General features: G+C 37.7%; 1 protein-coding gene across 1 annotated transcript; it reads right to left on the bottom strand.

The window, feature by feature from the left end:
• Positions 1–6922: 6922 nt before the first annotated feature.
• LOC149153923 (uncharacterized) lies at positions 6923–9889 on the bottom strand. Its single transcript, XM_089438577.1, has 2 exons — positions 7421–9889; positions 6923–7261 (listed from the first exon to the last, which is right to left on the bottom strand). The coding sequence occupies exon 1, from the start codon at positions 8935–8937 to the stop codon at positions 7441–7443; it is 1497 nt and encodes a 498-aa protein (XP_089294703.1). The 5' UTR covers positions 8938–9889; the 3' UTR covers positions 6923–7261; positions 7421–7440.
• Positions 9890–16492: the final 6603 nt, after the last annotated feature.

Here is a 16492-nt window from a genome sequence, read left to right as displayed (position 1 = left end):
TGAATCTTAACAGGCTAAAGCAACAAGTGTTTAAGTGGGCATAAACATTTTTACTTGAACAAATAAGTTGGCAATGTTATATGAGGTATAACTGTAACTTTACATAGCTTCTATTATGTCAGGTAGGCAAAGGACAAAACTTACACCGTTTTAAAATCTCAAATGCACAAGCATACAATCATTAACGTTTGGATAATTGTCACTAACAACTTGTTGAAAATCTGATGTACAGTAAAGCCATGAGAGTGGGAGTGGGGCTAAACAGTGCAAAGCTTCTTGACAGAATCCACAATGCAAATTGTTCTAAGCTGTTGAAAGATTCCCCCTTCTATGGCTCTTCATACTAAGGTTAAACCTGAAAATTATAATTGAGTATTCTCTAGACCATGCTTACTGTGTTTAACAGGATCTATAACATAAGAGATGGAAAAAATATCACATTTACCTTAAAAATCATTATGACGATACTGCCATTGAGTCCAACACTCTTAATTGGAGATGTTCACGAGGGTTGGGAAGAGTGGCTTTAAAGCACAAAAGACGGAGCATTAGCCTTACTCTTCAAATGCCTATTGGATGACTATACACTTGGACAATATATAAAAAGTCAACAGATGCAATTTTAGAACTACAGATTGTGCGTTCATGGCTGAAACATTCTCTCTTCCACAATTTCTTGATCCTCAGAACCAAGTGATTAGCCGACGCAACACTTTTTCCTACTTACCCATTCTTATTTTCATATTAGTTTACAGTAGCAGAGCAACAGTTAGCATTCTGCAATATCAAAACAACATGGTCTTGATTCCACCTCTTTCTTGGTTACATGTTACAGTGGTTAGTTCAAATTAGGTCATTGGCGTCGTCAAAAGGGTGGACTTGGTACATTTGGAATTTCTATAGTAGCAGGATGTAGCCCACCACTTAATGTCTTTAAAGTATTTACAAATTTTAAATATAGTTGCTCACACCTTTAGCATGGATGGAAATCTTCTATACTTGTTCTTTAAGAACTTAATGTAGCTCTTCGATATAAAACATCACACAATTACCTCTTTTACCCATTACATTTTACAATGGTAAGTCCTTATATCCAAATATTATTCATTTGAACGTAATTAGAAAATTGTTAGTTCAACAAAGATGTTGGGGTTACACACAGCCTTATAGTAACAAGAAGCAGAAGAACAAGTTAAGAGATTCTGTATCATAAAGAGGTTTCTTTATCAAAGCGTGGAACACTGTATATTCATCATCATGGAAGAACAGTATTTGATTTCTTATCATTATTTATTTACAGTTTATTACACGGGAATGGCTGTTGGCATTATGCAATGTAAACTACATGCTATTTGTCTTACCTTTTTCTTGGTTATAAGCTACATTAAAAGTCTAAATAGCTAAATTTGAAGTATGACATAGCTAAATTCTATGGATGCAGAATGCAGCCGGCCATGAAAATGGAAACTGCCAGTATCTTTATAATGGAGAAAACTCTCCAACGTATATTTCATAAGAACCATATGGAGGGAACTCCTCAATATAAAACAACAAACTATTGATCTTACCTCTTTTATCTTTTACATATTACATTAATTATATTAGAAAGTCTGTGCCCAAATAAGAATAATTTTTACATCATCATAAAATTGTGAGTTCCACAGAGACCTGTACTATAACGCATCCTTCTCATTGGGATGCATTCCCTTGTTTCGATGGTACTCTTCAATACATCTTGTTAAAACTAGGTGGTTATTCCTCAATTAAGTGTTGAGACTAATGACTCTTAAATAGTCACAAATGAACCCTCTCCATTGACTGCTCACGCTACGAAGCAAGATCTCTAACTATATTGTAATAAAGCAGGTTGAAATGTTTAGTGAATGCTTATATCATTATACCATACTGACATAGAAAGAAGAGTGATGGACAACAGGCTGTTTAATATGCACAATACAAGAACACCTCCCTCTCCATTGACTCCCTACGCTAAGAAGCAAGATCTCTAACTATATTGTAATAAAGCAAATGTTTAGTGAATGCTTATATCAGTATACCATACTGACATAGAAAGAAGAGTGATAGACAAACAGGCTGTTTAATATGCACAATACAAGAACACCTCCCTCTCCATTGACTCCTCACGCTAAGAAGCAAGATCTCTAACTATATTGTAATAAAGCAAGTTGAAATGTCTAGTGAATGCTTATATCATTATACCATACTGACATAGAAAGAAGAGTGATAGACAAACAGGCTGTTTAATATGCACAATACAAGAACACCTTTTCCATCCACCCTCGCCAGAATCCAGTCAAAAAACTCCGTTGCATTCCCAATTGATCCAGCAGTAAATGAACCCTTTTGATGTCATAATTGATTTGTAGACACCGGAAACCCCTAGGGCAGTCAAGAACTGTGAGCAGATTGGATTTCCAGGGTGGAATGTTAAAGGGCTGCCAGATTTCAGTTGAAAACACACCAGAAAATATTACAATTTGGATAAACTTTACCCTGTGCAAAAGCCAAACTAGTATAATTTTTTTGTAGTTATTCTCTTCAATTGTGATGGGAGAAATAGTTTTGCATTGCAGCTTGTCTAGTTCTTGGCTAATATATTTGTCAGTGACAATAACACATCCAAAGAAATAATGAGTACTAGAGTTTTGATCTAGGGGGTTTATTTCTACTTCGGTCAAAAGCGCTATAGTTGTACACTCGTGTCATCTGACAGGCATCAGGCTATGCCATGACTCTCCATGCTTGTTCAATCTTAAAACTTTTGCTTCTGCATGTCTACCTGGATTTAGATCAATAGGCCTTCGGTTGAGTTGATTAGTTTTATAGCATTTGGTATTCGTCCAGAAGGTTGGAGGATGGTGGCGCATTGAAAAGTCTCCGGTGACATAATCCAAGTGTCTCTTTAAGCTAGTTGCATAAAAGCACTTTACAATGGGGATTAGTTATCAGGCCCGATGCTTTTAATCATATATCTTGCAATATGAACTATGATGAATTTATTGTAATTCCTGATCCCTGTCGATTCAAGATTCCTATGTTCTTTATTAACCTACAGCGTTTGGGTTTCAGGTGATGAACCACAACAATAATAATAAATTTCACAAGCCCCCATACAAGAGTCAAGAAGCTTTCTAATTTTTTTCATTTATTGCGCTAGACTAGTCTTGTGAGTTCTCTCATTTGCATTTACTACCCCAGAAAAAACTTGTTTTGTTGAAAAATGGCTTTTTAACATCTCATCTGATCTATACAAAAGAAAACAGGGAATGCTGGGAAAGACTCCATTCACATATATAGATGATTAGCAAATCTTGGAGTCCATATCTGTGTTTGACACCAAAAAAAAAAAAATAGAACACTGTCATTCTCATCTATAATGACTTTTAACAGTATGGCAAAATATTACAGTAATGTTAAGTAATTTTGCATATATGTGCACTCTGGTGCAGATGCCCAATGATCCGCTAGAAATTTCACTCTGGAAAAGTAGAATGGAACTGGGTGCAATTGTGTGCAATTTATCAGTACAAATTTCTATGACTATCTTGTTTCTTTACCGATGTCAGGGAGCACTTTGCCTCCACAAGTTCAAATTAGCAAATGAGAAGCACCTTGGACATAAAAGACATGATTCAGTAGCCTGACACATAAGTATTCAGATACAATCAGTATGCCAGACAAATATGCATATTATTTTCTAATGTGTGCCCAAACCCAATTCAATAATATATAGGAAACATACATTGTCCATAACTAGCTTACAAACAAATTGAAGCAACAGCAAATTTGACTTCGAAAAATAAATTACAAACTCTTCTACTAAAAAGCTCAAGCTACATTACCAATGTGCTAATAGTCAGCCCAAAATGCATTACAAGCGAACAAAGATTCTTGGAATCCTTGGACAAATTTGAGGAGAAAAGAGGGTTAAGAATCTTCCAAAAATGCCTAGAACAGGAATCGCATGAAAATACACAAATCATGTTGGCTATAAGAGCTAATGGCTGCTTGAAAAGTCATTGCCACCGTGACCAAGAAGAGGTTACTTAGTGATGTTTTTAAATACTGAACATTGACACATTTTGGGAAAGTATTTCTCATTACACGAATAGTCGACCCTTATACCTTCCTTCCTGACATCAAATTAGTTTGGAATTGATGCCAGCTTAAGCTGCAAACACCATAATGATGCAGCCTAAGCCGCATATACCCACAGTATGCAAATAAAATTGCATGTCACACTGTGTTCCAAGATTAATCCCCTGATCCATGGTGAAAACCCTCTATAATCAAGGGTTAATGTTCTTAATTAAACTCTATGCGGAAACGTTTAATTAACTATCCAAAGTCTTAAACTTTAATAGACCTCTGATTAATTCTTAATCCTTATAACTTAACCCTTCAGTAATCACCCGCGCATATTAACCATACCACGGTCTTTAGACTTTGGTTAAACTCAACTTAACCCATAATACATTATTCCGCTCATTTCTATTATAACTCTCCTATAATAGAAATATTCCATAAACCAACTTAAACCTTACCTTTCTACCATTCCACGAACCTTTGCACGTATACCGATGCTCCCTTTATCGCGTTCAATCCACACCGTTGATCTGTCTCCTCGATCCGACGGTTATCGCGTCGTCTACTCACTTCTTCAGACTGACTCCTTAGCGCATTAAATCTCCACCGTTTATTCCTCCTACCTCAATCCAACGGTGATCGCATAATCTCGCGCAGATTACATGCACGATCGATATTAGATCGAGAGCACGCGAGAAAAGTGGTTTTCTCTTTCCACCGTGTGCTACGTGTCACCTACTGAAGGTAATCGCGTGAATTTTATAAATACCGCTTACCGCTTTGAGACCGCGCGAGATACCACTTACTGTTTCCGTAGACCGCTCCACTATTCTGCACGTGGTTTTAATCTCCGCCATCCATCTTTATTCTACGCGACTTAATCCTGGCCGTCTATCTCCATCACTCTCGTTCGTTGATCTGATTGATCCAACGACTGTGCTTTGCTACTACATTCTTTTGTTTCTTACTGTGTAATAGTCCATTTGTTCGGGTTTCTACCTGTGTATTTGTTCTCGCCTTCCGGTCTTCAACTGTTCTGATTTCGATCTTCAGCTTCGTTCTTCATTCCTTCACACCTTTACGCTTCCGTTGCATAACTCCTTAGGTTTTAAGAACCCTTACAGTATACCTTCACTGTAACATTAAGGTTTCTCCAATATTGTCTGTGTATAAACTCGTAACACACTTCTCTGCACTTCGTCTCTAGTTCTGCACACCTGCAAACCTATGTTATGCAGAATTACTTCTAATTCACACACAATTCATTCAATTACTCCATTCACACCACACAAACTCAGAAATCGAGTTATCTGTATTAATAAACAAATAATTACAAAAGGATTCCTTTCTGGCCTGATCTTCACTATCAGTGGCCTTTTCCTTTCCTGCCCATAGGCTTACAATCAACCCTATCTAACTAACTCACTCTCTAACTCCTAGCTAGCTAACCCTCTTCTATGCCTTTTAGGCTTACATTTATACAAAAGGATTCTATAACCAATTCCTGGTTTAGATCCATAACCTTCTCAACAAAATCCTAAAATCTCTTCTTTATCTCTAAGGATCCTCTCTAATCCACAAAATCATCAACTAATTCCTAATCTAAGCTTTCACAATTAATTTCTAGAGCTATCAATCCCTATGAACTCTCAACTGTCCTAATTCTCTCATGTTCCCTAACATTCGAGAACATTTACAATATGCCTCAATACTTAATTAAATCCTATTCTTAATATCTCTCATTAAAATTACTCAAAACCTTAATAATTACATTAATTTAATATTCAGGAAACCAACTTCTTTGAAAACACAAGACCCCCTAACTTAACTAGAATACAATGAAATTGCTGAGCTGGATGCTCCTGCATCAGGAATTGACCAATAATTTGCCTTTTCCTTGCATCAATGTAGCTCGTGTAATTTAAATTGTGCTGTACATAACATATGATATTCCAACAAATAGGTTCTCTCCCCCAATAATGTTTTGCGTGACTAAAAAAAATATAACTAGCACAGCATACACAACTTTAAAAAAAGGTGGAGTTTCAGAAAGGACTTCTTTCACATCTATCCATTGAATTTCTACTGGTTTTAATCTGTACTCCTCAAGTTTTCATTAGCCCAGGCATACGTGTTTTTAACAATTTTAAGCACAGGCAGTAAGAATAGTCATGGGAATGGAAATTTAAAAACAGAATATGCAGGTTTGTGAACCACCGGCCATTTCCTACAGGCTAAAGCAGACATGAACCCAGCAATGCAAATGTTCATAATGAGTGGGGTTCCTATTTATCAATCACATTTAAAAGAATTTCCAAATATGATACTGGATATCTAACCTATAATATATAGTATGATGTAAAATTTTATAGTATTCACTTAAGTCACTGTTGGATATAAATTTCAATATCAGACTTTTATGATAAGACTTCCACATGATTGATATATCTGCCAGAATGCATGGCTTTGTTCATAGATATAACATACACCATTGTACTATTTATTTCTGTCAAACTGATAAACACTTTATTAAGGTTCTGCCAGAATAAGTTCACACAGTTATAAGAAAAGACAGTTACAATGTTACAGTCATAAATCCTGACAATTCCATCTAGGATAGTAGAAGTTAAAAACAAAAATATTTCTAAATCCTAAACTTACAAATTCACAACTCGTCTTCACTTCAGCTGACATGAAAGTTGTCTTGTGAGTGTTCTGCATGTAGACATTGAATGAACAAAAGCCAGAGAAAACCTTTTACATATATCACATCCTCGAAAATCGGTACTCTACCAGATTTTATAGCTTAAGAGCATTCTTTTGGCTACGTTCTGCTGAAATATGTCAGTAAAATATGCAGATTTACGTAGTGCTCCATAAACATCAACTGGGTTATTAAAGTAAGGAGAAATTGGTAATGTGGCAGTAGTGCACCCACACAATCACATCTACCATTCTCCATCACTAAGATTAAACCAGTTGCAGAAATTTTTGAGCTAGCTTGCTCCTGTCACAATAATCTGGTAAAGTTTAACTGCTTGCTCACTACCAAAATCCTGCCTGAAATGAGGAAGAGTACTGTAAAGAGTACTGTAACTCCACCAACAGAACCCCTAAAATGGTCCGCTCAGCAGTTTTGGATTCCCTGCAAATCCTGCAAATAGCAATCTTATATAGCTACAATTGAAGAATACAGTGAACAGTGGCAACAGAGCATGAATTCAAATGTTTCCAAGGAAAATAAGAAACCGACATATCGCCTGCACTCTAGATAAAAAATTCAAACTCAACAAGAAAGATAAATTTGTATTACTTGTCTATTGAATGCTCAACTTATTGAAGGCATTGCCCTCTGCCAAGTTCACTCTGGTCTCGTCCCTGTAGTTTTTCCAATACAAGAGCAACTGAGGTCATTGATGTCTCTGACTTTTTAAATTCTATATCCAGTTCCTTCTGCTTCACCTGTAAGGCCATACGCTCATTTTCAAGTTTCATTCTTTCGTTCTCCAGTTTCAACCTTTCCAGTTCCCGGTCCTTCTTGCTACAGATTTTTTGCCACTTAAACCGTCGTTTCTCTAGCTCAAAAGCCTGGGCTTGAAGACTTACTTTTTGTTCCTGCAGTTGCAATGTGCGGTTTCTCGTCCACTCTCTTTGCTCCCATGGCGTTTTAGCAGTATCCTGCAGCACCCCCATCATGTCTGCATTCATATTATCTGGTGCATTTGGCTTTTCACATTCATTAGAGATAGGTCGTACCCAATAACTGCCTTCCTCGAAACTTTTACTCATCCTTCCCCTCTTTCCAAAGTCCTCCATCCCCTCAACTTCATCTCCTTCATTCTCGTCATCGCCATCTGCATCATCTTCATCATCCTCGTCATCATTTTCCTCATCCTCTTCCTCACCATCTTCATTCTCCTCCTTCATTAACCCACATGATTCACTTCCTTCCCTATTTTTGGCTATCATTGATGACTGCATGCATGACTGTGGATCATGTTCGAGTGGCATATGCAATTGATTGCATTTGTGGTAGGTGCACATTTCCTTGTAGAAGAGGTGTTTCGAACTCAGAAGTTTCCTCACATCTTCCTTTGTCTTTGGTGAAAGATGAGGCATGGTGTCTAAAAGAGAAGGGTTTTCCACAACCCTGCAGGTTGTGCCCTTCCCAAGGATATCATTAAGTCTCTTGTACCTCTTATTGAGGTCATTGAATTTATCCTCACATTGCTGGGGAGAAACAGAGCAACCCCTCTCCATCATAAATCTAGAAACAGATTTCCACTTGCCCTTCTTCTGCAACATACCAGATTTCCTCTTGTTCCCGTCAGAGCACTCAGGAGCACCATCTTCACCCACATACAAAACTACAGTGATCAGAAGCCTAACCATCTCATCGGTCCATTTCATACGTTGCCATGGGGAATTTTTCTTGCTCTTCCCTCCACTGAGATGGCTGTCAGTGCCGTCTTCCGTGAAGCTCGGTTCATCCTCTTCGCTTGTAGTAGGTTTTCCCTTGTTACAAATTAAAGAATTCTTTGGGGTGCCCTTGGAATCAATCATAGCCAACGGTGGTTCATTCTCGACCACGATCCCTGCGTGTTGGGCAACTGGAAGAGATCCCATTGCTTGCATATGATGATGATGATGTGCAAGCTGCTGTTGATGATTCTGCTGAGCAATCTGCTGTTGCTGATGATTCTGATGAGCAATCTGCTGCTGATGATGATGCTGCTGTTGTTGGTGGTGATGATGTAATGGCCCTTCCAGCTCCAACATCCCCGCCGTTGACCCAGCCAACATAGTTCCAGCCATCACACTGTCATCCATTATATTATTTTCTACCTATTCTCTACCATCAGAATGTTTCTCCAATTTATAACTTCATTTGCTTTTTCCACCGACTCTTCTTAATGCACTTACATTACCCTGATATGGGTGACGAGTTCACCATAACGTGTTGAGCATGAGATAAATTTTATGCTTATGAACTGCCAAAAATTTCAGATCACATACTATTGTGGGCCAAATGGCTGCTTTTGGTCTGCTGCAATAATTTCCCCTGCCAGTACCCGATTTCCCTTGAATTTTCTATTAAAGTATCAAAACATTGGCTCTCAACATCAACTCCATGTTGCAAATCCCATAGACCCAACATTTCTGCAACTTCCGTTTTACTTTCTAAGGCCGACTCCCTATAAAATCTACTATCTGTACATCTTATGATGACTACCCTCTCCACACATTTTCCTTCTATTTCCTCCAGAACACTTTTGTCTGTAACTATTTCCCCTCCCAATACACAGATTTCAATGTGCATAACCACTGACAGAATCAAAATCTTCCTCTGCTACTTTCACACATATAAAGCACTACAATAACCTCCCTTAACAAAACCCTGCTACCCTTATACTGTAGCAATCCAATCCCTCACCCCTCAATTTAACAAAAAAAAAAGAGAAAAGAAAAGTACATCAAAATTCAAGCGGTGGGCTTACCACCAACATAGCTATAACCAGAAACTGCAAACCCTCCAGCGCTTCTTTGTGCGATCAATCAGGCCAACAACTCCACCGGCGAGACCCCGCCATGATCAGAAGTAAAACCTCAGTTTTCTCGCCTCGGTTCTGGTTTTTTGTTCATGTAACTTGAAAACTTTTTAGACTCAATTTCAATCGTATTTGGAGTGACAAATGCAATTCGCCAGAATTGGGGAGGGGGTGGCCTCTTTCTCGTTTAGGACATGCAAATTGAGGTGGGTCTCCTGGGGCCCAAGATCTTCAGATAACCGGTTGGAAGGTCTATTAAGTTCAGATTAAACAATTGGTTGTATAGTCCAAAGAAGCCTTTTATACGTATTGATTGAGTGATTGTGGGAGTTAGTTTTATATGAAACCAAACAAATTGTCCATGTGATAATGGTCATTTTAGGTCTTTACTTTGTACGATGTATACAAAAATTAAAGTCCTCGTAATATTAAGAATTTAACCTATTATTTATTTTATTAAGAATTTAACATATTGAGTTTGATCCTTTTTTCGGAATAATCACATCATGAGTTTTTTTCGACGTACCATTTAATGTGGAATAATTTAACATATTATTTATTTTATTAAGAATTTAACATATTGATTTTGATAAAAAAATTCGAAATAATCACATCATGAGTTTTTGTCGATGTACCATTTAATGTGGAATAAAAAAATAAAATATTATTTATTAAAAATTAATCTATTATTTATTAAATGCACTGTAATTATAAATTTCCTCGTACTATTAAGAATTTAACATATTATTTACTAAAAAAAATAATTAAGAAATTAATCTATTATTTATAAAATTCACTATAATAGTAATTTTTAATGGTATATTATTAAGTGTAATTTAATTATTATATGGTTTTTTTTGTTTTTCTTGAAATTTGATAAGAATGTCTAGTAATTGTAAGTTTCGATTGTGTAATGTGCAAATTTGTAGTATTGAATGGTTTAAGGGTTGAATCTATTTATATATTCAAAAATACATTTTAAACAACTAAAATTCACAATTTTGCCAAATATTATATTGAGAGATTTCTACCAAAAAACCAAAAATATCTAATAGTTAGTTAGTTAAGTCATTCCAATATATTATATATAGGAGCACATATTTCCTTGAGAGGGCTTAATAGTTAAGAGTATGTACCAACATGTGTTTCCTTGAGTGGGTTTAATAGTTAAGGGCATGTGTTTCCTCCTAAAGGTCACACGTTTACATGTCCATAGAGTAGAGCATGTATGCACTTTAGTAGTCAAATTGCTATTGATCCATTTTGACATTTAAATTATTATTATTATTTAATACAAAAAAGAATTTAATTTATTTTAAACTCTTACAAAAATTAAAATCTTTATAATAATATCTTAATTAAGAATTTAACATACTATTCATATAAAAATTGAAATTGACTTTGGATCATGAAAATGACGAAAATAACATTTTTTTTATAATTAGTCAAATTAAATTCAATGAATGTTCTTTCATATCTTTGTTGTTAATATATTCTTATATTTTAATCAAACGAATTTGTTTATTGTGCTCTTTTTTGTGAATATATCAGTATAAATTCATCTTAAAGTTTAATGTATAAGATATGGCAAGGAATCAAATTTCTTAAAATGCAATTTTTTATCATTTAATTTCATGTTATATATTAGTTTCTTCATATAAAATGATAAGATAAATTATATTTTAAAAAATTGATCCATTCAGGGGGTTTATCTTAAGCCATGAAGGACAAATCGAAACAAGTTTTGCTTGGAGTTTTGGGATGGTTTCTAACAACCAAGCAAAAGCCTATAGATTATTTCAAGGTCTCTCTTTAGGCCAGGCCAACAACATACAAAATATTTCAATCATCGGGAACTCTAAACTTATAATTGGCCATCTTATTAATGGATCTCAACTCCAAAAACCTTTTTTCAATTCGATTCTTGGGAGTATAAGAAGTATTCTTTCTCATTTCTCTGAATTACAATGTTATCGTGTTTTAAGAACCAACAACATCAAGATAAACATAATGACAAATAAAGCAGTTCGGTTATGGATCATTGGTAGTTAACGATCAATTATTATTTTTTCTTATCCCACGAAATTTCAATAGTGCACTAAGGTCTTGGGTGGGGACCAATTTACCCACCCCCATTCTCTAACAGCAATCAATGATCAGCTAGAAATGGCCAATTCAAATGACTAGGCAAAGATTAGGATGCGAGAGTCGGCCCCCCTCCATGCTCTCTTCATGCACATCCATGTCATAGTGGTAAGACAACATATAATTCTATGCAAGGTGGTGCATTCCATTTCTTTGCATGGAAAGGTTAATGTGGCATTCATGCTGAGTTTAGAGGTGATGGGACTCCCACAACAAGAAGGAGTTACAGTCAACCACTGTCCTTTGACAGGAATTGTATCTTAAATGGATGAGCTCCATAACGGTGAAAATGCATAAAATGATATTCCATCATCATTTTGCGCAACCAAAGGAGAAATGCCCTGAAATTCGAGGGATTTCTTGGCTACATAGCTCCATGTGGGATCTATCAAGTCAACCTGTAAGCAAATCTCAAAGTAAAGTTATGATTACTTTGTTTAATTGTTGTTGTATGTCTTAGAAGCCTTCGCTCTTGTTTAAAATTGATTTTAGCTTGGAATTGTGTAAATATTATTGTGTGGCTTTGTGAAGAAACCGAGGGGGTCTACTACTGAAGTTGGGCTCCCTATGGAAATCTTAACTATATACCTTATTCTCCTTTCTAGGACGTTGTGTGTCCCTTGGGATCTACTGTGAAGTTGGGGGTTGAGGTGTTTCCCTCCTCAGTGTCTCTAGGGAAGCCCTAATAGTCTCAACCTTTTAAGGATATTAACTTGTTGGTATGGATAATGTTCTTTAAGAATTTGGAATTTTCCCTTTCTGTCAACGAGTTGTTGTCCTAGCACATAGGGTTATTTTTTTCTAGTATCTCTTCCCCCCTGAACCGATTTTGAATTTATATAAAAGCTTGAACAATTGGTCTTTTTGGGATAGTTACAATCAAGACTTTATATGAAAATTTTAGAGGGGTTGAGTAATAGGGGTGGCTTCTAGCATCATTGGTGCTTAATGCGTGGATTGTGTTTACTTAGCAGTTTTTGCCTTGACGTTAGGGGCTAATTAGTCTTTTTATGTCTAGTTTCATCCCCCACACCGAAGTGGAATTGGAGGAATAACAAGGGCCTTAACAAGTTGCCCGTATGGGGTAGGCACAATTGTGGTTTCATCAGAAAATTTGTGAATTGATGTGGCAATGTGATGGATTATAATGCAACTGGTGTTAGAGTTTTGTTTGGCCTTCTTGAATATGGCAAAAGTAGATTGGGCAGGGGCCCTTGCTTAATTTCAACAATACATCTTGCACCTTCAACTTCAACATAATCAAACTATGTTTTTGTATTTGTGGTTATGGAACTATTGTTGGAACACAGAGCTAAAAGCAGGGCGTTGATGATGAGCTAACAACTCTTTTACAACAATTGGTGGATCTCTAACTTTTTGTAGGTCAACTCCATGAATGTGGTTCCTCCTTGGAACATTCCTCCTCTCCAGCTATGGGGCGTGTTCTTGATCTAAATGTTTCTCCTTTTGAAGAATCTAAGCAGGGCACTATTGTTGGCTCTTTTGCTTCTAAGAATTAGCATGTTGTTTAAGTATATTAAGTTCTTAAGGAGTTTTTTTGGAGAAATATACTTTAAATTTTGTCAGTTTTGTTTGGGAAGTAATAGGAAATTTTTCGACATGGATGGTTGAATCGCAAGTCTCTTCTTATAGCTTAAGGAGAGAAAGACTTTGTTTTTTGTAATTTTTGTTGTATGGTTGTGTTTCTAAACACGTATTTTCTTATTAATACAAATATTTTATGTTTTGATTAAAAAAATAAATTGACCCAATTAATAAATATGGATTTAAAATAGATTTAAGTTGGTTTAATTTCTTAGATGTTGTTATATACATATATGGATACATATAAGTTATTATCATTATTATTATTATTATTACTATTATTACTATTTTTTTATATGGTCACACAACATAACATTATGTAACAACATCTCCCCCATATTGAATTATAAAACATCTTTTCATTAGTGATGGAAAAAATCATTAATTCGAAGACTTATTAAATTCATATTGAACAATTAATTGGTATTGTTTGTCCAAACAAACTTTATATATATATGGAGTTGGTTAGAAATTAATCCCAAATAATTTAACATGCCATTTGTGAAAATAATAGTGGGCCAAGGGAGTAACACTCGCAATTTTTCCCCCGGATGCGGGTGACTGAAGTGGTTTTAAACTTGATAGGACTGGGGTGGGGCGAGGCTGCTCAACACCTTCCCACCTAGTACAAGGTGTTAAATATTGGCGATAGGAGTTACGCTTGGCATGCGCGCGAGCAGGTGTATTCCATCTCCTCGTCAGGTGATTTGGGCTCATTCTCTCTACCCACTGCAACGAATCCTCCCTTCGTACGCTGCTACTTGCAAGAGATGACGACGTTCATCAATGAAGGTGGTTTTTCGTGACAGGTTGGGCAAGTTTAAGGAGTGGCAATGCCCTACGCTCAAGCTCATTCCTTGCGAATTGTTTGTTTGGGATCATCCCATTGCCTCTGTTCGAATTCCGGTTCTCTTGGAAGTTTCTGAGCCTTCGACAAGGAAGCTCTGGCTGGCCCTTCAAGGGCAGCTCCTCTGGCACATTTCTTTCCATGGGAGGGCTCTGGGTCTAAGTCTGAAGATTCTTGGGTTGGTTTGTTATTTTGTTTTCCCTGTCCTGGGCGCCGGCTCTTATGGAATGCGTCTGAGTAATCCTCTTACTGTCTGCGTCCCTTTGTTCCTCAATTCCGCCTTCCGTCTGGTCTTCAATTTGGGAGGGAGGGAGATTGGTCTAGGCAATCCATCTGGTATTCTAAGGCATTCTCCCGGGTCCCCGCGTATTAGTTGTTCTGAGCTCCAAGCGCACTGCAACCTTCCCATTACCCCCTCTTCAATGGCTCGTCTATGTCAGAGAATGGGGTGCCGCAGAGGGCAACCCCCGCGCGCTCCAACCGGTTCTTCCTCGGACTCGCCCACCCCCACCAGTGAACTCTTCACTGGGCGTTATCCGGGAACTCGAAGTGGGCGCGGGAGACGGCAGACTTCCAGCCATTATCACGGGTCTCCATCCTCGACAGGCTCAGCCATTTTCACATTCAATAGCTCTCTGCATCGGCCTCAGATAACTGCCCACATTTCTGTGTTCTTCTATGAAACAACTCAGCTGGAAGGTTCTGATTCCCATCCAGGGGGCTCGGGAGCGGTTGTTGGTCCTTCCTCTGCGATTCAATTCGGCATTGGAGTGGCGTCGCTGCAGGCTCAGGAAGCCCCAGGATGCAGCACGCAGGATGCTGAGATGGTGCCAGCGGATCCCGGACCCTCCAATCAGGTAGCTACTCCTGTTGATGATGTGCCAGAGTTTGGTTGGTGCCAGATCGTGGAGGAAACGCCTGCTTGTTATAGACATTTTTGTGCCTCGCAGCATGGAGCATGAAATGTCAATAATTACAGGGATCCTCAGTCCCTAAACATGTTGTTCTTACCCCTAGAGGAACAAGGTCAGCAAACCACAGCACTCCCTATCAGTTCTCCACCTGAAAACACTCAAAAACAGGCTATTTTTGGATCATGTCAGCTGCTCCACTGAGCAACTGCGCTGAATGTCAACTGCTCCTCCTTGTACCTGCGCTGAAAGTCAACTCCAATGAAGGCTACCTGCGCTGGGCGAGATTGGCCAAGTGGCACAGTCATTCTGCAAGGTGTCAACTGCCCAGGAAGCTTCCAAACTGACACTTGGTTCAAGGGATTCGCCCTGTGATGAGTAAGAGGTACTTGATCTCCATGTGTAAGCAAGGATCTCCAAGTGGACTCAAGAACTGAAGTTTAACTGAAGAAGGAGAGGACACAAGGCAGCTTTATGTCAGTCTCAAGCTGACTCATCCTCTCTTCTTCTCTCCTATATATAGAGCTCTTCTATGAGGTCTAAAGAGGCTGGAATTTTGTGCAAAGTAAGGAAGTGCTGTTGGTTTACAGTTAGAGCTATTGGGTGATTGCTTTTATAGAGGGGAAGAGGAGATTTCTTGCTGCTGGGGAGGTGCTGCTGGATTGGAGCCATTGATGGTTGTAACCTTCTCAGAACCCTTTTACTTCTATCAATAAAGCTTTGAATGTTCTCCTATATACTTGTATTGCATTGATGTATTGTATTTACTTGTATATCTGATTCACTCTAATCCATGCATCAGTTATGAGTACATGTTTCTTGTAGTTTCCCTCTCTTGTTTGTGCAGGATCTTTGTGTAGCTGGGCTGGCAAGAGAACAAGGAGCTGGGAACAAGGAACGAAGAGAGAGGACAAGATCGACAAAAGCGAAAGACATCGGTTGGTCAATCTTTTCTTCCTTCTCTGTACTTTCATAAAGGAAAAATATCAAAGCTTTACTTTCAGTTGTTGCTAAGGAACTATCACCCTTAGAGTAGGGATAGGGTCATTCCGAGTCGGATACTTTTCCCCACAACAAACTGGCGACTCCGCTGGGGATCGTATCCGTTTGATTGTATTTGTAGTATCTTTGCTATTCATTTCCTGAAGAAAAGAGTACCAAATCGAAAAGCTTTTGACTATATCAAAAGCGAAGTAGAGGGGCTGCTACTCTTGCTCATTTTCTGAGCAGATTCATGATTTGAAGAGCTGATCTACAAAAGACTCTTGTGCTCTTTGTGATAGCTTTTCATCCTCTTGATCATCCCTTAGCTTGTACTTGACCTATAT

This window comes from Pinus tabuliformis, chromosome 9 (genome assembly GCF_031772625.1).
Source record: "Pinus tabuliformis cultivar Carrire ecotype Pingquan chromosome 9, CPIR1, whole genome shotgun sequence".
Taxonomy (NCBI): domain Eukaryota; kingdom Viridiplantae; phylum Streptophyta; class Pinopsida; order Pinales; family Pinaceae; genus Pinus; species Pinus tabuliformis.
The sequence above is the reverse complement of the archived record's forward strand: the minus strand, read 5'-3'. Positions and strand labels throughout refer to the sequence as shown.